Below are 24,097 nucleotides of genomic sequence, written 5' to 3'. Positions count from 1 at the left end.
ATACAGGGGTCAGCAATAGCGGGGGCGGCAGATTAGGGGTTAATAAGTGTAAGGTTAGGGGTGTTTAGACTCGGGGTACATGTTAGGGTGTTAGGTGCAGACGTAGGAAGTATTTCCCCATAGAAAACAATGGGGCTGCGTTAGGAGCTAAACGCAGCTTTTTTGCAGGTGTTAGGTTTTTTTTCAGCTCAAACAGCCCTATTGTTTTCTATGGGGGAATCGTGCACGAGCACGTTTTTGAGGCTGGCCGCGTCCGTAAGCAACTCTGGTATCGAGAGTTGCAGTGGCGTTAAATATGCCTCTACGCTCCCTTTTTGGAGCCTAACGCAGCCATTCTGTGGACTCTCAATACCAGAGTTATTTTAAAGGTGCGGCCAGAAAAAAGCCAGCGTTAGCTACGCGGGTCGTTACCGACAAAACTCTAAATCTAGCCGTATGTTATTAATTTGAATATTATAGCAAAATGTGTATACTTTCAAATAGGTGACACGTAGTTTCTCAACCTGTGGTACTCCAGGGATTGGCCTTCATTTTTTTCCTATTGTAAACATGACATCATTGAAAGCAGAGTTTCTCATTTTTACCCTCAACTACTCCTAACAGGGCAGAGTGTGAGTATTTCCCTGCCTAAGTTAGAGCACTGCTCAATCACTGATTCACCTCAAATTGGTAAAACCTTAGATTCTAGCTTGTTAGTGGCAAATGAGGGCTGGAAATGAGCTTCACTAATATGAACTGAAAAAGTGTATTACTGTGACCAAGTGTCACAGAAAGAAGTGTGAAATAGATAAAGTGCATCATATAAACTGTGTATGAAATGTTTATTAAAAATAGAAAGATGGTACCATAAATATTATTTTCCTCTTTTTTTAATGTAAGAAGCACATTAATTGCATATAATTATTAATATCAATGGACTTTATATGTGTATTTTAATATTGTAAAATATTAAATTCCGGAAAACATAAAGGAAATATCTGATTCCTAAAGATATACTTCATTAAGATTTCTGATACAAGCTTGTGAAACCAAGTAATACACAATTTCTATTTTTTCTCATGTAAAATGGCAATAACATTTGTGCTACAGTTGGGGTATATAGAAAAAACGTGTATGCCTACAGGGGTACTTGCTAAACAAGGTTGAGAAACACTGCTCTTAAATATTTTATCATTTTTCATAGGACATTTTATTATAGAATTTCCCATGTTCATAAGTTAGTTTATGCACAACCTGTGTACAGATATTTATTAATTAGCAATGTTCTAGATAATTAGATGTATATCGGTAGACTGTAAACATAATTTACATACAGTACATTCTTTTCTGATATGTATTAAATCAAATCTGCACAAGAAAGAGTAAATTAAATGATCAAATACACATTAATATTTTTATAAACTACACTTATAAAGCTTATAAAAGATTTGTAAAAAATATGCAAATAATATAATATTGTTGACTCCATATAGGTCCCAGAGAGAGAGAGAGAGAATGAGACAAATATAAGAGACAAAGAAAGAGAGAAAAAGACAGAAAGAGAAAAAGAGAGGGAGAGAGTCGCACAGTGACAGAGAATCTGAGACACTGGGGCCTATCTATCAAGCTTGATGCCCTGTGTTTCTGGCGAGTCAGAAACAGCAGTTATGAAGCAGCGGTCACAAAGACCGCTGCTGCATAACCTGTCCGCCTGCTCTGAGCAGGCAGACAGACATCGACGGAAATCAACCCGATCAAGTACGATCGGGTTGATTGACACCCCCTGCTGGCGGCCCATTGGCCGCGAGTCTGCAGGGGGCGGCGTTGCACCAGTAGCTCTTGTGAGCTGCTGGTGCAATTCTGAATACGGCGAGCGTATTGCTCTCCGTATTCAGCGAGGTCTGGCGGACCTGATCCGCACTGTCGGATCAGGTCCGTCAAACTTTCTTAGATAGGGGCCTTTGAGTCTAGAAGAATATGTACAATGGCTCTATTTACCTAAGGAATTTATTCAGTAATATACAAGAGTTCTCTACAATTAATCTACTCTATAAAGTGACAGGCATAAGTATGTTATATCTCACTGTAAAGTTATGTTTAATATACAAGAGAGTTCTACTCTATAAAGTGAGAGGCATAAGTATGTTATATCTCACTGTAAAGTTATGTTTAATATACAAGAGAGTTCTACTCTATAAAGTAACAGGCATAAGTATGTTATATCTCACTGTAAAGTTATGTTTAATATACAAGAGAGTTCTACTCTATAAAGTGAGAGGCATAAGTATGTTATATCTCACTGTAAAGTTATGTTTAATATACAAGAGAGGTCTACTCTATAAAGTGAGAGGCATAAGTATGTTATATCTCACTGTAAAGTTATGTTTAATATACAAGAGAGGTCTACTCTATAAAGTAACAGGCATAAGTATGTTATATCTCACTGTAAAGCTATGTGTAATATACAAGAGTTCTAATCTATAAAGTGACAGGCATAAGTATGTTATATCTCACTGTAAAGTTATGTTTAATATACAAGAGAGTTCTACTCTATAAAGTGAGAGGCATAAGTATGTTATATCTCACTGTAAAGTTATGTTTAATATACAAGAGAGGTCTACTCTATAAAGTAACAGGCATAAGTATGTTATATCTCACTGTAAAGTTATGTTTAATATACAAGAGAGTTCTACTCTATAAAGTGACAGGCATAAGTATGTTATATCTCACTGTAAAGTTATGTTTAATACACAAGAGAGGTCTACTCTATAAAGTAACAGGCATAAGTATGTTATATCTCACTGTAAAGTTATGTTTAATATACAAGAGAGTTCTACTCTATAAAGTGACAGGCATAAGTATGTTATATCTCACTGTAAAGCTATGTGTAATATACAAGAGAGTTCTACTCTATAAAGTGATAGGCATAAGTATGTTATATCACACTGTAAAGTTATGTTTAATACACAAGAGAGTTCTACTCTATAAAGTGACAGGCATAAGTATGTTATATCACACTGTAAAGTTATGTTTAATATACAAGAGAGTTCTACTCTATAAAGTGACAGGCATAAGTATGTTATATCACACTGTAAAGTTATGTTTAATATACAAGAGAGTTCTACTCTATAAAGTGAGAGGCATAAGTATGTTATATCTCACTGTAAAGCTATGTGTAATATACAAGAGAGGTCTACTCTATAAAGTGATAGGCAAAAGTATGTTATATCTCACTGTAAAGTTATGTGTAATATACAAGAGAGTTCTAATCTATAAAGTGACAGGCATAAGTATGTTATATCTCACTGTAAAGTTATGTGTAATATACAAGAGAGTTCTACTCTATAAAGTGAGAGGCATAAGTATGTTATATCTCACTGTAAAGCTATGTGTAATATACAAGAGAGTTCTACTCTATACAGTGACAGGCATAAGTATGTTATATCTCACTGTAAAGCTATGTGTAATATACAAGAGAGTTCTACTCTATAAAGTGACAGGCATAAGTATGTTATATCTCACTGTAAAGTTATGTGTAATATACAAGAGAGGTCTACTCTATAAAGTGACAGGCATAAGTATGTTATATCTCACTGTAAAGCTATGTGTAATATACAAGAGAGGTCTACTCTATAAAGTAACAGGCATAAGTATGTTATATCTCACTGTAAAGTTATGTTTAATATACAAGACAGTTCTAATCTATCAAGTGACAGGCATAAGTATGTTATATCTCACCGTAAAGCTATGTGTAATATACAAGAGAGGTCTACTCTATAAAGTGACAGGCATAAGTATGTTATATCTCACTGTAAAGCTATGTGTAATATACAAGAGAGTTCTACTCTATAAAGTAACAGGCATAAGTATGTTATATCTCACAGTAAAACTATGTGTAATATACAAGAGAGTTCTACTCTATAAAGTAACAGGCATAAGTATGTTATATCTCACTGTAAAGTTATGTTTAATATAAAAGAGAGTTCTACTCTATAAAGTGAGATGCATAAGTATGTTATATCTCACTGTAAAGCTATGTGTAATATACAAGAGAGTTCTACTCTATAAAGTAACAGGCATAAGTATGCTATATCTCACTGTAAAGTTATGTTTAATATAAAAGAGAGTTCTACTCTATAAAGTGAGAGGCATAAGTATGTTATATCTCACTGTAAAGCTATGTGTAATATACAAGAGAGTTCTACTCTATAAAGTGAGAGGCATAAGTATGTTATATCTCACCGTAAAGCTATGTGTAATATACAAGAGAGTTCTACTCTATAAAGTGAGATGCATAAGTATGTTATATCTCACTGTAAAGCTATGTGTAATATACAAGAGAGTTCTAGTCTATCAAGTGACAGGCATAAGTATGTTATATCTCACTGTAAAGCTATGTGTAATATACAAGAGAGTTCTAATCTATAAAGTAACAGGCATAAGAATGTTATATCTCACTGTAAAGCTATGTGTAATATATAAGAGAGTTCTAATCTATAAAGTAACAGGCATAAGTATGTTATATCTCACTGTAAAGCTATGTGTAATATAGAAGAGAGTTCTACTCTATAAAGTAACAGGCATAAGTATGTTATATCTCACTGTAAAGCTATGTGTAATATAAAAGAGAGTTCTACTCTATAAAGTGATAGGCATAAGTATGTTATATCTCACTGTAAAGCTATGTTTAATATACAAGAGAGTTCTACTCTATAAAGTGACAGGCATAAGTATGTTATATCTCACTGTAAAGCTATGTGTAATATACAAGAGAGGTCTACTCTATAAAGTGACAGGCATAAGTATGTTATATCTCACTGTAAAGCTATGTGTAATATACAAGGGAGTTCTACTCTATAAAGTGAGAGGCATAAGTATGTTATATCTCACTGTAAAGTTATGTGTAATATACAAGAGAGTTCTACTCTATAAAGTGACAGGCATAAGTATGTTATATCTCACTGTAAAGCTATGTGTAATATACAAGAGAGTTCTACTCTATAAAGTAACAGGCATAAGTATGTTATATCTCACTGTAAAGCTATGTGTAATATACAAGAGATTTCTACTGTATAAAGTGACAGGCATAAGTATGTTATATCTCACTGTAAAGTTATGTTTAATATACAAGAGAGTTCTAATCTATAAAGTGACAGGCATAAGTATGTTATATCTCACTGTAAAGCTATGTGTAATATACAAAAGAGTTCTACGCTATAAAGTAACAGGCATAAGTATGTTATATCTCACTGTAAAGCTATGTGTAATATAAAAGAGAGTTCTACTCTATAAAGTGAGAGGCATAAGTATGTTATATCTCACAGTAAAACTATGTGTAATATACAAGAGAGTTCTACTCTATAAAGTAACAGGCATAAGTATGTTATATCTCACTGTAAAGCTATGTGTAATATAAAAGAGAGTTCTACTCTATAAAGTGATAGGCATAAGTATGTTATATCTCACTGTAAAGCTATGTGTAATATAGAAGAGAGTTCTACTCTATAAAGTAACAGGCATAAGAATGTTATATCTCACTGTAAAGCTATGTGTAATATACAAGAGAGTTCTAATCTATAAAGTAACAGGCATAAGAATGTTATATCTCACTGTAAACCTATGTGTAATATACAAGAGAGTTCTACTCTATAAAGTGATAGGCATAAGTATGTTATATCTCACTGTAAAGCTATGTGTAATATACAAGAGAGGTCTACTCTATAAAGTGACAGGCATAAGTATGTTAAATCTCACTGTAAAGCTATGTGTAATATACAAGAGAGGTCTACTCTATAAAGTAACAGGCATAAGTATGTTATATCTCACTGTAAAGCTATGTGTAATATACAAGAGAGTTCTAATCTATAAAGTAACAGGCATAAGTATGTTATATCTCACTGTAAAGTTATGTGTAATATACAAGAGAGGTCTACTCTATAAATAACAGGCATAAGTATGTTGTATCTCACCGTAAAGCTATGTGTAATATACAAGAGAGTTCTACTCTATAAAGTAACAGGCATAAGTATGCTATATCTCACTGTAAAGCTATGTGTAATATACAAGAGAGTTCTAATCTATAAAGTGATAGGCATAAGTATGTTATATCTCACTGTAAAGCTATGTGTAATATACAAAAGAGTTCCACGCTATAAAGTAACAGGCAAAAGTATGCTATATCTCACTGTAAAGCTCTGTGTAATATACAAAAGAGTTCTACGCTATAAAGTAACAGGCATAAGAATGTTATATCTCACTGTAAAGCTATGTGTAATATACAAGAGAGTTCTAATCGATAAAGTAACAGGCATAAGTATGTTATATCTCACTGTAAAGTTATGTTTAATATACAAGAGAGTTCTACTCTATAAAGTAACAGGCATAAGAATGTTATATCTCACTGTAAAGCTATGTGTAATATAGAAGAGAGTTCTACTCTATAAAGTGACAGGCATAAGTATGTTATATCTCACTGTAAAGCTATGTGTAATATACAAGAGAGTTCTACTCTATAAAGTGACAGGCATAAGTATGTTATATCTCACTGTAAAGTTATGTTTAATACACAAGAGAGTTCTACTCTATAAAATAACAGGCATAAGTATGTTATATCTCACTGTAAAGTTATGTTTAATACACAAGAGAGTTCTACTCTATAAAGTAACAGGCATAAGAATGTTATATCTCACTGTAAAGCTATGTGTAATATATAAGAGAGTTCTAATCTATAAAGTAACAGGCATAAGTATGTTATATCTCACCGTAAAGCTCTGTGTAATATACAAAAGAGTTCTAATCTATAAAGTAACAGGCATAAGTATGTTATATCTCACCGTAAAGCTATGTGTAATATACAAGAGTTCTAATTTATAAAGTGACAGGCATAAGTATGTTATATCTCACTGTAAAGTTATGTTTAATATACAAGAGAGTTCTACTCCATAAAGTGAGAGGCATAAGTATGTTATATCTCACTGTAAAGCTATGTGTAATATAGAAGAGAGTTCTACTCTATAAAGTAACAGGCATAAGTATGCTATATCTCACTGTAAAGCTATGTGTAATATACAAAAGAGTTCTACGCTATAAAGTAACAGGCATAAGTATGCTATATCTCACTGTAAAGCTCTGTGTAATATACAAAAGAGTTCTAATCTATAAAGTAACAGGCATAAGTATGTTATATCTCACTGTAAAGCTATGTGTAATATACAAGAGAGTTCTAATCTATAAAGTAACAGGCATAAGAATGTTATATCTCACTGTAAAGCTATGTGTAATATACAAGAGAGTTCTAATCTATAAAGTAACAGGCATAAGAATGTTATATCTCACCGTAAAGCTATGTGTAATATACAAGAGAGTTCTAATCTATAAAGTGACAGGCATAAGAATGTTATATCTCACCGTAAAGCTATGTGTAATATACAAGAGAGTTCTAATCTATAAAGTGACAGGCATAAGTATGTTATATCTCACTGTAAAGCTATGTGTAATATACAAGAGAGTTCTACTCTATAAAGTGACAGGCATAAGTATGTTATATCTCACTGTAAAGCTCTGTGTAATATACAAAAGAGTTCTACGCTATAAAGTAACAGGCATAAGAATGTTATATCTCACTGTAAAGCTATGTGTAATATACAAGAGAGTTCTAATCTATAAAGTAACAGGCATAAGTATGTTATATCTCACTGTAAAGTTATGTTTAATATACAAGAGAGTTCTACTCTATAAAGTAACAGGCATAAGAATGTTATATCTCACTGTAAAGCTATGTGTAATATAGAAGAGAGTTCTACTCTATAAAGTGACAGGCATAAGTATGTTATATCTCACTGTAAAGCTATGTGTAATATACAAGAGAGTTCTACTCTATAAAGTGACAGGCATAAGTATGTTATATCTCACTGTAAAGTTATGTTTAATACACAAGAGAGTTCTACTCTATAAAATAACAGGCATAAGTATGTTATATCTCACTGTAAAGTTATGTTTAATATACAAAAGAGTTCTACTCTATAAAGTAACAGGCATAAGTATGTTATATCTCACTGTAAAGCTATGTGTAATATATAAGAGAGTTCTAATCTATAAAGTAACAGGCATAAGTATGTTATATCTCACCGTAAAGCTCTGTGTAATATACAAAAGAGTTCTAATCTATAAAGTAACAGGCATAAGTATGCTATATCTCACTGTAAAGCTCTGTGTAATATACAAAAGAGTTCTAATCTATAAAGTAACAGGCATAAGTATGTTATATCTCACCGTAAAGCTATGTGTAATATACAAGAGTTCTAATCTATAAAGTGACAGGCATAAGTATGTTATATCTCACTGTAAAGTTATGTTTAATATACAAGAGAGTTCTACTCCATAAAGTGAGAGGAATAAGTATGTTATATCTCACTGTAAAGCTATGTGTAATATAGAAGAGAGTTCTACTCTATAAAGTAACAGGCATAAGTATGTTATATCTCACTGTAAAGCTATGTGTAATATACAAGAGAGTTCTAATCTATAAAGTAACAGGCATAAGAATGTTATATCTCACTGTAAAGCTATGTGTAATATACAAGAGAGTTCTAATCTATAAAGTAACAGGCATAAGAATGTTATATCTCACCGTAAAGCTATGTGTAATATACAAGAGAGTTCTAATCTATAAAGTAAAAGGCATAAGAATGTTATAGCTCACCGTAAAGCTATGTGTAATATACAAGAGAGTTCTAATCTATAAAGTAACAGGCATAAGAATGTTATATCTCACCGTAAAGCTATGTGTAATATACAAGAGAGTTCTAATCTATAAAGTGACAGGCATAAGAATGTTATATCTCACCGTAAAGCTATGTGTAATATACAAGAGAGTTCTAATCTATAAAGTGAGAGGCATAAGTATGTTATATCTCACTGTAAAGCTATGTGTAATATACAAGAGAGTTCTACTCTATAAAGTAACAGGCATAAGTATGTTATATCTCACCGTAAAGCTATGTGTAATATACAAGAGAGTTCTAATCTATAAAGTGACAGGCATAAGTATGTTATATCTCACTGTAAAGCTATGTTTAATATACAAAAGAGTTCTACTCTATAAAGTAACAGGCATAAGTATGTTATATCTCACTGTAAAGCTATGTGTAATATATAAGAGAGTTCTAATCTATAAAGTAACAGGCATAAGTATGTTATATCTCACCGTAAAGCTCTGTGTAATATACAAAAGAGTTCTAATCTATAAAGTAACAGGCATAAGTATGTTATATCTCACCGTAAAGCTATGTGTAATATACAAGAGTTCTAATCTATAAAGTGACAGGCATAAGTATGTTATATCTCACTGTAAAGTTATGTTTAATATACAAGAGAGTTCTACTCCATAAAGTGAGAGGCATAAGTATGTTATATCTCACTGTAAAGCTATGTGTAATATAGAAGAGAGTTCTACTCTATAAAGTAACAGGCATAAGTATGCTATATCTCACTGTAAAGCTATGTGTAATATACAAAAGAGTTCTACGCTATAAAGTAACAGGCATAAGTATGCTATATCTCACTGTAAAGCTCTGTGTAATATACAAAAGAGTTCTAATCTATAAAGTAACAGGCATAAGTATGTTATATCTCACTGTAAAGCTATGTGTAATATACAAGAGAGTTCTAATCTATAAAGTAACAGGCATAAGAATGTTATATCTCACTGTAAAGCTATGTGTAATATACAAGAGAGTTCTAATCTATAAAGTAACAGGCATAAGAATGTTATAGCTCACCGTAAAGCTATGTGTAATATACAAGAGAGTTCTAATCTATAAAGTAACAGGCATAAGAATGTTATATCTCACCGTAAAGCTATGTGTAATATACAAGAGAGTTCTAATCTATAAAGTGACAGGCATAAGAATGTTATATCTCACCGTAAAGCTATGTGTAATATACAAGAGAGTTCTAATCTATAAAGTGACAGGCATAAGTATGTTATATCTCACTGTAAAGCTATGTGTAATATACAAGAGAGTTCTACTCTATAAAGTGACAGGCATAAGTATGTTATATCTCACTGTAAAGCTCTGTGTAATATACAAAAGAGTTCTACGCTATAAAGTAACAGGCATAAGAATGTTATATCTCACTGTAAAGCTATGTGTAATATACAAGAGAGTTCTAATCTATAAAGTAACAGGCATAAGTATGTTATATCTCACTGTAAAGTTATGTTTAATATACAAGAGAGTTCTACTCTATAAAGTAACAGGCATAAGAACGTTATATCTCACTGTAAAGCTATGTGTAATATAGAAGAGAGTTCTACTCTATAAAGTGACAGGCATAAGTATGTTATATCTCACTGTAAAGCTATGTGTAATATACAAGAGAGTTCTACTCTATAAAGTGACAGGCATAAGTATGTTATATCTCACTGTAAAGTTATGTTTAATACACAAGAGAGTTCTACTCTATAAAATAACAGGCATAAGTATGTTATATCTCACTGTAAAGTTATGTTTAATATACAAAAGAGTTCTACTCTATAAAGTAACAGGCATAAGTATGTTATATCTCACTGTAAAGCTATGTGTAATATATAAGAGAGTTCTAATCTATAAAGTAACAGGCATAAGTATGTTATATCTCACCGTAAAGCTCTGTGTAATATACAAAAGAGTTCTAATCTATAAAGTAACAGGCATAAGTATGCTATATCTCACTGTAAAGCTCTGTGTAATATACAAAAGAGTTCTAATCTATAAAGTAACAGGCATAAGTATGTTATATCTCACCGTAAAGCTATGTGTAATATACAAGAGTTCTAATCTATAAAGTGACAGGCATAAGTATGTTATATCTCACTGTAAAGTTATGTTTAATATACAAGAGAGTTCTACTCCATAAAGTGAGAGGAATAAGTATGTTATATCTCACTGTAAAGCTATGTGTAATATAGAAGAGAGTTCTACTCTATAAAGTAACAGGCATAAGTATGTTATATCTCACTGTAAAGCTATGTGTAATATACAAGAGAGTTCTAATCTATAAAGTAACAGGCATAAGAATGTTATATCTCACTGTAAAGCTATGTGTAATATACAAGAGAGTTCTAATCTATAAAGTAACAGGCATAAGAATGTTATATCTCACCGTAAAGCTATGTGTAATATACAAGAGAGTTCTAATCTATAAAGTAACAGGCATAAGAATGTTATAGCTCACCGTAAAGCTATGTGTAATATACAAGAGAGTTCTAATCTATAAAGTAACAGGCATAAGAATGTTATATCTCACCGTAAAGCTATGTGTAATATACAAGAGAGTTCTAATCTATAAAGTGACAGGCATAAGAATGTTATATCTCACCGTAAAGCTATGTGTAATATACAAGAGAGTTCTAATCTATAAAGTGACAGGCATAAGAATGTTATATCTCACCGTAAAGCTATGTGTAATATACAAGAGAGTTCTAATCTATAAAGTGACAGGCATAAGTATGTTATATCTCACTGTAAAGCTATGTGTAATATACAAGAGAGTTCTACTCTATAAAGTGACAGGCATAAGTAAGTTATATCTCACTGTAAAGTTATGTTTAATATACAAGAGAGTTCTACTCCATAAAGTGAGAGGCATAAGTATGTTATATCTCACTGTAAAGCTATGTGTAATATACAAGAGAGTTCTACTCTATAAAGTGACAGGCATAAGTATGTTATATCTCACTGTAAAGTTATGTTTAATATACAAGAGAGTTCTACTCCATAAAGTGAGAGGCATAAGTATGTTATATCTCACTGTAAAGCTATGTGTAATATAGAAGAGAGTTCTACTCTATAAAGTAACAGGCATAAGTATGCTATATCTCACTGTAAAGCTATGTGTAATATACAAAAGAGTTCTACACTATAAAGTAACAGGCAAAAGTATGCTATATCTCACTGTAAAGCTCTGTGTAATATACAAAAGAGTTCTACGCTATAAAGTAACAGGCATAAGAATGTTATATCTCACTGTAAAGCTATGTGTAATATACAAGAGAGTTCTAATCTATAAAGTAGCAGGCATAAGTATGTTATATCTCACTGTAAAGCTATGTGTAATATACAAGAGAGTTCTACTCTATAAAGTAATAGGCATAAGTATGTTATATCTCACCGTAAAGCTATGTGTAATATACAAGAGAGTTCTAATCTATAAAGTAACAGGCATAAGTATGTTGTATCTCACTGTAAAGCTATGTGTAATATACAAGAGAGTTCTAATCTATAAAGTAACAGGCATAAGTATGTTATATCTCACTGTAAAGCTATGTGTAATATACAAGAGAGGTCTACTCTATAAAGTGACAGGCATAAGTATGTTGTATCTCACCGTAAAGCTATGTGTAATATACAAGAGAGTTCTAATCTATAAAGTAACAGGCAAAAGTATGTTATATCTCACTGTAAAGCTATGTGTAATATACAAAAGAGTTCTACTCTATAAAGTGACAGGCATAAGTATGTTATATCTCACCATAAAGCTATGTGTAATATACAAGAGAGGTCTACTCTATAAAGTAACAGGCATAAGAATGTTATATCTCACTGTAAAGCTATGTGTAATATACAAGAGAGGTCTACTCTATAAAGTAACAGGCATAAGAATGTTATATCTCACTGTAAAGCTATGTGTAATATACAAGAGAGTTCTAATCTATAAAGTAACAGGCATAAGTATGTTATATCTCACCGTAAAGTTATGTGTAAAATACAAGAGAGGTCTACTCTATAAAGTGACAGGCATAAGTATGTTATATCTCACCGTAAAGCTATGTGTAATATACAAGAGAGTTCTAATCTATAAAGTGAGAGGCATAAGTATGTTATATCTCACTGTAAAGCTATGTGTAATATACAAGAGAGTTCTACTCTATAAAGTAACAGGCATAAGTATGTTATATCTCACTGTAAAGCTATGTGTAATATATAAGAGAGTTCTAATCTATAAAGTAACAGGCATAAGTATGTTATATCTCACCGTAAAGCTATGTGTAATATACAAGAGAGTTCTACTCTATAAAGTGAGAGGCATAAGTATGTTATTATGTTATATCTCACCGTAAAGCTATGTGTAATATACAAGAGAGTTCTAATCTTTAAAGTGACAGGCATAAGAATGTTATATCTCACTGTAAAGCTATGTGTAATATACAAGAGAGGTCTACTCTATAAAGTAACAGGCATAAGTATGCTATTTCTCACTGTAAAGCTATGTGTAATATACAAGAGAGTTCTACTCTATAAAGTGATAGGCATAAGTATGTTATATCTCACTGTAAAGTTATGTTTAATATACAAGAGAGTTCTACTCTATAAAGTGATAGGCATAAGTATGTTATATCTCACTGTAAAGTTATGTTTAATATACAAGAGAGTTCTACTTTATAAAGTGACAGGCATAAGTATGTTATATCTCACTGTAGAGCTATGTGTAATATACAAGAGAGTTCTACTCTATAAAGTGATAGGCATAAGTATGTTATATCTCACTGTAAAGCTATGTGTAATATACAAGAGAGTTCTACTCTATAAAGTAACAGGCATAAGTATGTTATATCTCACTGTAAAGCTATGTGTAATATACAAGAGAGTTCTAATCTATAAAGTAACAGGCATAAGTATGTTGTATCTCACCGTAAAGCTATGTGTAATATACAAGAGAGTTCTAATCTATAAAGTAACAGGCATAAGTATGGTATATCTCACTGTAAAGCTATGTGTAATATACAAGAGAGTTCTACTCTATAAAGTAACAGGCATAAGTATGTTATATCTCACTGTAAAGCTATGTGTAATATACAAGAGAGTTCTAATCTATAAAGTGACAGGCATAAGTATGTTAAATCTCACTGTAAAGCTATGTGTAATATACAAGAGAGGTCTACTCTATAAAGTGACAGGCATAAGTATGTTATATCTCACTGTAAAGCTATGTGTAATATACAAGAGAGTTCTAATCTATAAAGTGACAGGCATAAGTATGTTATATCTCACTGTAAAGCTATGTGTAATATACAAGAGAGTTCTAATCTATAAAGTAACAGGCATAAGTATGTTATATCTCACTGTAAAGTTATGTGTAATATACAAGAGAGGTCTACTCTATAAATAACAGGCATAAGTATGTTGTATCTCACCGTAAAGCTATGTGTAATATACAAGAGAGTTCTACTCTATAAAGTAACAGGCATAAGTATGCTATATCTCACTGTAAAGCTATGTGTAATATACAAGAGAGTTCTAATCTATAAAGTGATAGGCATAAGTATGTTATATCTCACTGTAAAGCTATGTGTAATATAGAAGAGAGTTCTAATCTATAAAGTAACAGGCATAAGAATGTTATATCTCACTGTAAACCTATGTGTAATATACAAGAGAGTTCTAATCTATAAAGTAACAGGCATAAGTATGTTGTATCTCACTGTAAAGCTATGTGTAATATACAAGAGAGTTCTAATCTATAAAGTAACAGGCATAAGTATGTTATATCTCACTGTAAAGTTATGTTTAATATACAAGAGAGTTCTACTCTATAAAGTAACAGGCATAAGAATGTTATATCTCACTGTAAAGCTATGTGTAATATACAAGAGAGTTCTACTCTATAAAGTGACAGGCATAAGTATGTTATATCTCACTGTAAAGTTATGTTTAATACACAAGAGAGTTCTACTCTATAAAATAACAGGCATAAGTATGTTATATCTCACTGTAAAGTTATGTTTAATATACAAAAGAGTTCTACTCTATAAAGTAACAGGCATAAGTATGTTATATCTCACTGTAAAGCTATGTGTAATATATAAGAGAGTTCTAATCTATAAAGTAAGAGGCATAAGTATGTTATATCTCACCGTAAAGCTCTGTGTAATATACAAAAGAGTTCTAATCTATAAAGTAACAGGCATAAGTATGCTATATCTCACTGTAAAGCTCTGTGTAATATACAAAAGAGTTCTAATCTATAAAGTAACAGGCATAAGTATGTTATATCTCACCGTAAAGCTATGTGTAATATACAAGAGAGTTCTAATCTATAAAGTGACAGGCATAAGTATGTTATATCTCACTGTAAAGTTATGTTTAATATACAAGAGAGTTCTACTCCATAAAGTGAGAGGCATAAGTATGTTATATCTCACTGTAAAGCTATGTGTAATATAGAAGAGAGTTCTACTCTATAAAGTAACAGGCATAAGTATGCTATATCTCACTGTAAAGCTATGTGTAATATACAAAAGAGTTCTACGCTATAAAGTAACAGGCATAAGTATGCTATATCTCACTGTAAAGCTCTGTGTAATATACAAAAGAGTTCTAATCTATAAAGTAACAGGCATAAGTATGTTATATCTCACTGTAAAGCTATGTGTAATATACAAGAGAGTTCTAATCTATAAAGTAACAGGCATAAGAATGTTATATCTCACCGTAAAGCTATGTGTAATATACAAGAGAGTTCTAATCTATAAAGTAACAGGCATAAGAATGTTATAGCTCACCGTAAAGCTATGTGTAATATACAAGAGAGTTCTAATCTATAAAGTGACAGGCATAAGTATGTTATATCTCACTGTAAAGCTATGTGTAATATACAAGAGAGTTCTAATCTATAAAGTAACAGGCATAAGTATGTTGTATCTCACCGTAAAGCTATGTGTAATATACAAGAGAGTTCTAATCTATAAAGTGAGAGGCATAAGTATGTTATATCTCACTGTAAAGCTATGTGTAATATACAAGAGAGTTCTACTCTATAAAGTAACAGGCATAAGTATGTTATATCTCACCGTAAAGCTATGTGTAATATACAAGAGAGTTCTAATCTATAAAGTGACAGGCATAAGTATGTTATATCTCACTGTAAAGCTATGTGTAATATACAAGAGAGTTCTACTCTATAAAGTAACAGGCATAAGTATGTTATATCTCACTGTAAAGCTATGTGTAATATACAAGAGAGTTCTAATCTATAAAGTGACAGGCATAAGTATGTTATATCTCACTGTAAAGCTATATTCTCTTTGAATGTCATATGGTTGACTTGGCTGTCTAAGAATGTATAAATCTCTGCAGAACAGAGTTGTCAAATTCAATATACAAATGACAAGGGAATTTTACTTTATAAAATTGTGCGACTCGGCACCAGAAGGTAACAGATTATTGGAAAGATTTGTTTCAGTGGAGATTTTTTTTAAATTCTTACTGAGTGTAAACCAAGACTGGAAACTGGCAGTGAGAAACAGAAATTGTGAGGCTGAAAAAAAATAATGGTATATGACAGAAAACTATATAGATTAGGTTTATAGACAGACAGGTACATATATAGTGATAACAGACATACAGATAGAGATAGATAGATAGATAGATAGATAGATAGATAGATAGATAGATAGATAGAAGGATAGATGGATAGACAACGAGTTATATAGATACTGATAACAGATAGATGATAGATACTGATAACAGACGATAGATAGATAGATAGATAGATAGATAGATAGATAGATAGATAGATAGATAGAGGATATACAGATAGATGATATACAGAGAGATATATAGATGATATACAGATAGATTGATAGAGACTGATAACAGGCAGATAGATATATACTGATAACATACATACAGATAAATAGATACTGATAGCAGATAAATAGATAGATACATAGATGATAGATAGATATTGATAACAGACATACAGATAGATAGATAGATAGATACTGATAGCAAATAGATAGATAATGATAACAGACATATAGATAAACAGATAGATAGATAGATACTGATAGCAAATAGATAGATAGATAATGATAACAGACATACAGATAGATAAACTGACAATACACAGACATACAAATAGACATATAAGTAGATAAACATATAAATAGATCGATAGACACAAAGACTGATATATAAATCTCCCCATCAGAACTCACCCACATGTAGAAGGTCAGGGCCTCTCTGCTGCTGTAAAGCGGCACAATGATGATGGTATAGGCAGCTGGTACAGCCATAAGGACCATGTGTGCAGCTTGTGTAGATTTGCTGATTTATCACTGTATTTGTGAGCTACACCTGGGCCCTAGCATATCAATGCATATCACTGTACGTGTGCTATTCTATATATGATTGTATATAAGCATGTATACCAGCGTATGACATATAATTATATATAGATGACTACAGTGTCTTTTACATAACAATATATTTATATGTGCATTCTCATAGTGTACAGCCGGGTGTGTGTGAGGTGTATTTAATTGTTATATGACTATATGTTTTATGCATATAATTTTATGTGTGTGAGCTGTTTACTGATGATTTAACAAGATGTTTGTGTAACTGTGTATATAAACCAGTGTGAGTATGTTTGTGTAACTGTGTATATAAACCAGTGTGAGTATATTTGTGCAACTGTGTATATAAACCAGTGTGAGTATATTTGTTTGTGTAACTGTGTATATAAACTAGTGTGAGTATGTTTGTGTAACTGTGTATATAAACTAGTGTGAGTATATTTGTTTGTGTAACTGTGTATATAAACCAGTGTGAGTATATTTGTTTGTGTAACTGTGTATATAAACTAGCGTGAGTATATTTGTTTGTGTAACTGTGTATATAAACTAGCGTGAGTATATTTGTTTGTGTAACTGTGTATATAAACTAGTGTGAGTATATTTGTGTGTGTAACTGTGTATATAAACCAGTGTGAGTATTTTTGTTTGTGTAACTGTGTTTATAAACCAGTGTGATTATATTTGTTTGTGTAACTGTGTATATAAACTAGTGTAAGTATATTTGTTTGTGTAACTGTGTATATAAACTAGCGTGAGTATATTTGTTTGTGTAACTGTGTATATAAACTAGTGTGAGTATATTTGTGTGTGTAACTGTGTATATAAACCAATGTGAGTATATTTGTTTGTGTAACTGTGTATATAAACCAGTGTGAGTATATTTGTTTGTGTAACTGTGTATATAAACTAGTGTGAGTATATTTGTTTGTGTAAATGTGTATATAAACCAGTGTGAGTATATTTGTTTGTGTAACTGTGTATATAAACTAGTGTGAGTATATTTGTTTGTGTAACTGTGTATATAAACCAGTGTGAGTATTTTTGTTTGTGTAACTGTGTATATAAACTAGTGTGCATATATTTGTTTGTGTAACTGTGTATATAAACTAGTGTGAGTATATTTGTTTGTGTAACTGTGTATATAAACCAGTGTGAGTATATTTGTTTGTGTAACTGTGTATATAAACCAGTGTGAGTATATTTGTTTGTGTAACTGTGTATATAAACTAGTGTAACTGTGTATATAAACTAGTGTGAGTATATTTGTTTGTGTAACTGTGTATATCAACTAGTGTGAGTATATTTGTTTGTGTAACTGTGTATATAAACCAGTGTAAGTATATTAGTTTGTATAACTGTGTATATTAACTATTGTGAATATATTTGTTTACCTATCTCACTCACTACATCCCTCCAAAAAATATCTTATTTTATCTCTCAACTTTGTTGTTCCTGTATCTTGTTTCACCTTGTTTATTTTACTATTTTTAACTTCCCCAACTAACTGCCTCTCTTTAATCTTTCTCAGATTCTGGTCCTAAATATTCTGCTTTCTCCCTAAATCATTTTGTCACCTCATCCCGCACTCTGTTGTTTTAAATTCTTTCTCTGGATTCTTTTTTAAGTATTTCCCTGTCTTTACCATCCTCTGTATAAGGTTAGGCTATAATCCTCTGTCACCTTCTCTCATTCCCTCCCTTTTTCCTCTTCTGTCTAATCGCTTCGCCCCCCACCTTGATTCTAGCCCCTTCTACACTTTTAACTATCTGATTACCACTGATCCCTCTAATGCCCTCCTTTTGGGTCTCCTTAATATCTCACCCTTTCTGATTCCTTGTGTATTTTCTGATTATTCTCCTGTGTCTGAATCTCTCTCTGGTTGAGTTTTTCCCTCTCAGGCTCTGCTAACAGCCGCACAGACTTGTCCGCTTGTTGTTCCCAAACAAGAATCCAGTGTGAATAGAGAAGGTATGCGCTGACACTCCCTCATCACTCTCTCACTCACACTGTCACTATCACTCTCTACCACCCACCCCCTCTGTCTGTGCACAAGTGCGAGGAGAGCAGGGACTAGATGGAGAGACTGGTGTTAGAGAGAAAGAATTAGAGGATAAAAAGGGAGATGTAGGCAGGAAAGGTTCTAGATGTTAAAGGGACACTCTAATAGGTTAGTGCATTTTATTTTAGCACTAGGGTCCTTTGTTAAAGTGACAGTAAACTTAACTTATTCAAATAGAACTTGCAGTTTAAAATCAACTTTCAATTTGTCCTCTATTATCTTTGTTCTCTTGGTATCATTTGTTGAAGAGTAAAACTAGGTAGGCTCAGGAGCTAGTTGAACATTTTGAGCCAATTAGCAGCAAATTCTCAGTAGTACGTTGCTGCTTCTGTTCCTACATAGGTATGTTCATCAACAGAGGATACCAAGAGAACAAATCTGATAATAGAAGTAAATTGGAAAGCTGTGTAAAATTGAGTGCTCTGCCTGAATCATAAAAGATTAATTTTGACTTTACTGTTGCTTTAACTCACATTGCTAAAGTTCAGCTATGGATCTGCAACACTCTTGAGCAGGACATGGCTGGCGATTGGCTGCTACATGCATATGCTGCTTATGATTGGCTTCTCAGCCATGTGCTACTCAGGTGCAGCAATGTTTTGTGGCTCTAACCAGGACATTAGCTGTTAGTCTAGCCCTTTGCGCCAGTTAAACTCATAAATAATGAGGAACACAAATGCTACAATAAAATGGTCAAACACATTGGATTTGGGGCAGCGAAACCTTTTTTTTTAATATAAATTTATTGGTCATTTACTAATAGTGAGATTGGCTGGGGGACAAATTATATTACACTCACATATGCTAGATAGCGCTTCAAAGTAAAATTAAAGGGATAGTTTACACCTTATTCATGGTAAAGCTTTACCTTAGATTAAGCTGCAAATAGCCTCCTGCATCCATTTCTATATCATGCAGCAGGAACAGTAAAATAGTTATTTTGAAATGAATATTGTTTCTGGCCAGTTTAAAATGGATACCAAGCTCCACCCACTGATGACATCACAATATGGGCTGCATATGGCTTCCAATCACAAAAGGCTCACTAGTTGGATTCAACAGACTGTCAATGCTATTCCGCAGAGTGCATAGATGCAGCCCAGATCGTGATGTCATCGATGGGTGGAGCTTGGCAGACATTTTAAACTGGCCAGAAACAATATTCATTTTCAAATAACTAATTTTTTTTACTGTTCCTGCTGCATCATATAGAAAAGGTGCAGGGGGCTATTTGCAGCTTAATCTAAGGTAAGACTTTAATATGACTAAGGTATAGACTGTCCCTTTAAATCAAAAACATAATTTATGCTTACCTGATAAATTCCTTTCTCCTGTAGTGTGATCAGTCCACGGGTCATCATTACTTCTGGGATATTACTCCTCCCCAACAGGAAGTGCAAGAGGATTCACCCAGCAGAGCTGCATATAGCTCCTCCCCTCTACGTCACTCCCAGTCATTCGACCAAGGACCAACGAGAAAGGAGAAGCCAAGGGTGTAGTGGTGACTGGAGTATAAATTAAAAAATATATACCTGCCGCAAAAAACAGGGCGGGCCGTGGACTGATCACACTACAGGAGAAAGGAATTTATCAGGTAAGCATAAATTATGTTTTCTCCTGTTAAGTGTGATCAGTCCACGGGTCATCATTACTTCTGGGATACCAATACCAAAGCAAAAGTACACGGATGACGGGAGGGATAGGCAGGCTCTTTATACAGAAGGAACCACTGCCTGAAGAACCTTTCTCCCAAAAATAGCCTCCGAAGAAGCAAAAGTGTCAAATTTGTAAAATTTGGAAAAAGTATGAAGTGAAGACCAAGTTGCAGCCTTGCAAATCTGTTCAACAGAGGCCTCATTCTTAAAGGCCCAAGTGGAAGCCACAGCTCTAGTGGAATGAGCTGTAATTCTTTCAGGAGGCTGCTGTCCAGCAGTCTCATAAGCTAAACGAATTATGCTACGAAGCCAAAAAGAGAGAGAGGTAGCAGAAGCTTTTTGACCTCTCCTCTGACCAGAGTAAACGACAAACAGGGAAGACGTTTGTCGAAATTCTTTAGTTGCCTGTAAGTAAAATTTTAGGGCACGAACTACATCCAGATTGTGCAGAAGACGTTCCTTCTTTGAAGAAGGATTTGGACACAAGGATGGAACAACAATCTCTTGATTGATATTCCTGTTAGTGACTACCTTAGGTAAGAACCCAGGTTTAGTACGCAGAACTACCTTATCCGAGTGAAAAATCAAATAAGGAGAATCACAATGTAAGGCTGATAACTCAGAGACTCTTCGAGCCGAGGAAATAGCCATTAAAAATAGAACTTTCCAAGATAACAACTTTATATCAATGGAATGAAGGGGTTCAAACGGAACGCCCTGTAAAATGTTAAGAACAAGGTTTAAACTCCATGGCGGAGCAACAGTTTTAAACACAGGCTTAATCCTGGTCAAAGCCTGACAAAAAGCCTGAACGTCTGGAACTTCTGACAGATGTTTGTGCAACAGAATGGACAGAGCTGAGATCTGTCCCTTTAAGGAACTAGCAGATAAACCCTTTTCTAAACCTTCTTGTAGAAAAGACAATATCCTAGGAATCCTAACCTTACTCCAAGAGTAACCTTTGGATTCGCACCAATATAGGTATTTACGCCATATCTTATGGTAAATTTTTCTGGTAACAGGCTTCCTAGCCTGTATTAAGGTATCAATAACTGACTCAGAAAAACCACGTTTTGATAAAATCAAGCGTTCAATTTCCAAGCAGTCAGCTTCAGAGAAGTTAGATTTTGATGTTTGAAAGGATCCTGTATCAGAAGGTCCTGTTTCAGAGGTAGAGACCAAGGTGGACAGGATGACATGTCCACCAGATCTGCATACCAAGTCCTGCGTGGCCATGCAGGTGCTATTAGAATCACTGATGCTCTCTCCTGCTTGATTCTGGCAATCAATCGAGGAAGCATCGGGAAGGGTGGAAACACATAAGCCATCCTGAAGGTCCAAGGTGCTGTCAAAGCATCTATCAGGACCGCTCCCGGATCCCTGGATCTGGACCCGTAACGAGGAAGCTTGGCGTTCTGTCGAGACGCCATGAGATCTATCTCTGGTTTGCCCCAATGACGAAGTATTTGGGCAAAGACCTCCGGATGAAGTTCCCACTCCCCCGGATGAAAAGTCTGACGACTTAAAAAATCCGCCTCCCAGTTCTCCACTCCCGGGATGTGGATTGCTGACAGGTGGCAAGAGTGAAACTCTGCCCAGCGAATTATCTTTGATACTTCCATCATTGCTAGGGAGCTTCTTGTCCCTCCCTGATGGTTGATGTAAGCTACAGTCGTGATGTTGTCCGACTGAAACCTGATGAACCCCCGAGTTGTCAACTGGGGCCAAGCCAGAAGGGCATTGAGAACTGCTCTCAATTCCAGAATGTTTATTGGTAGGAGACTCTCCTCCTGATTCCATTGTCCCTGAGCCTTCAGAGAATTCCAGACGGCGCCCCAACCTAGAAGGCTGGCGTCTGTTGTTACAATTGTCCAGTCTGGCCTGCTGAATGGCATCCCCCTGGACAGATGTGGCCGAGAAAGCCACCATAGAAGAGAATTTCTGGTCTCCTGATCCAGATTCAGAGAAGGGGACAAGTCTGAGTAATCCCCATTCCACTGACTTAGCATGCACAATTGCAGCGGTCTGAGGTGTAGGCGTGCAAAGGGTACTATGTCCATTGCCGCCACCATTAAGCCGATTACCTCCATGCATTGAGCCACTGACGGGTGTTGAATGGAATGAAGGACACGGCATGCACTTTGAAGTTTTGTTAACCTGTCTTCTGTCAGGTAAATTTTCATTTCTACAGAATCTATAAGAGTCCCCCGGAAGGGAACTCTTGTGAGTGGAAAGTGAGAACTTTTCTTTTCGTTCACCTTCCATCCATGCGACCTTAGAAATGTCAGTACTAACTCGGTATGAGACTTGGCAGTTTGAAAGCTTGAAGCTTGTATCAGAATGTCGTCTAGGTACAGAGCTACCGAAATTCCTTGCGGTCTTAGTACCGCCAGAAGAGCACCCAGAACCTTTGTGAAGATTCTTGGAGCTGTAGCCAATCCGAATGGAAGAGCTACAAACTGGTAATGCCTGTCTAGAAAGGCAAACCTTAGATACCGGTAATGATCTTTGTGAATCGGTATGTGAAGGTAAGCATCTTTTAAATCCACTGTGGTCATGTACTGACCCTTTTGGATCATGGGTAAAATTGTCCGAATAGTCTCCATTTTGAACGATGGAACTCTTAGGAATTTGTTTAGGATCTTTAAATCCAGGATTGGCCTGAAAGTTCCCTCTTTTTTGGGAACCACAAACAGATTTGAGTAAAACCCTTGTCCCTGTTCCGACCGTGGAACTGGATGGATTACTCCCATTAACAAAAGCTCTTGTACGCAGCGTAGAAAAGCCTTTCTCTTTGTTTGGTTTGTTGACAACCTTGACAGATGAAATCTCTCTCTTGGAGGAGAGTATTTGAAGTCCAGAAGGTATCCCTGAGATATTATCTCTAGCGCCCAGGGATCCTGGACATCTCTTGCCCAAGCCTGGGCGAAGAGAGAAAGTCTGCCCCCCACTAGATCCGATCCCGGATCGGGGGCCCTCAATTCATGCTGTTTTAGGGGCAGCAGCAGGTTTCCTGGCCTGCTTGCCCTTGTTCCAGGACTGGTTAGGTCTCCAGCCTTGTCTGTAGCGAGCAACAGATCCTTCCTGTTTTGGAGCAGAGGAAGTTGATGCTGCTCCTGCTTTGAAATTCCGAAAGGAACGAAAATTAGACTGTCTAGCCTTAGGTTTGGCTCTGTCTTGAGGCAGAGCATGGCCTTTACCTCCTGTAATGTCAGCGATAATTTCTTTCAATCCGGGCCCAAATAAGGTCTGTCCCTTGAAAGGTATATTAAGTAATTTAGA

At 34.1% G+C, this 24,097-nt stretch overlaps 1 protein-coding gene across 2 annotated transcripts in view; it reads right to left on the bottom strand.

Moving 5' to 3' along the window:
• SAPCD1 (suppressor APC domain containing 1) overlaps positions 1–19,087 on the bottom strand; it is a 57,216-nt gene extending 38,129 nt beyond the window's left edge. The window contains exon 1 of one of the 2 annotated variants that reach the window (XM_053722086.1): positions 16,961–19,087. In XM_053722086.1, coding sequence (XP_053578061.1) covers positions 16,961–17,047 — 87 coding nt within the window. In that variant the 5' untranslated portion in view covers positions 17,048–19,087. The remainder of the gene's footprint in view (positions 1–16,960) is intronic. The other variant, XM_053722085.1, reaches the window with a different exon arrangement.
• Between the last annotated feature and the right edge of the window lie 5,010 nt (positions 19,088–24,097).

The sequence above is a fragment of the Bombina bombina genome, chromosome 7 (assembly GCF_027579735.1).
Source record: "Bombina bombina isolate aBomBom1 chromosome 7, aBomBom1.pri, whole genome shotgun sequence".
Classification (NCBI taxonomy): Eukaryota; Metazoa; Chordata; class Amphibia; order Anura; family Bombinatoridae; genus Bombina; species Bombina bombina.
Note: the sequence above shows the minus strand (reverse complement) of the source record. Positions and strands in the feature narration are given on the sequence as shown.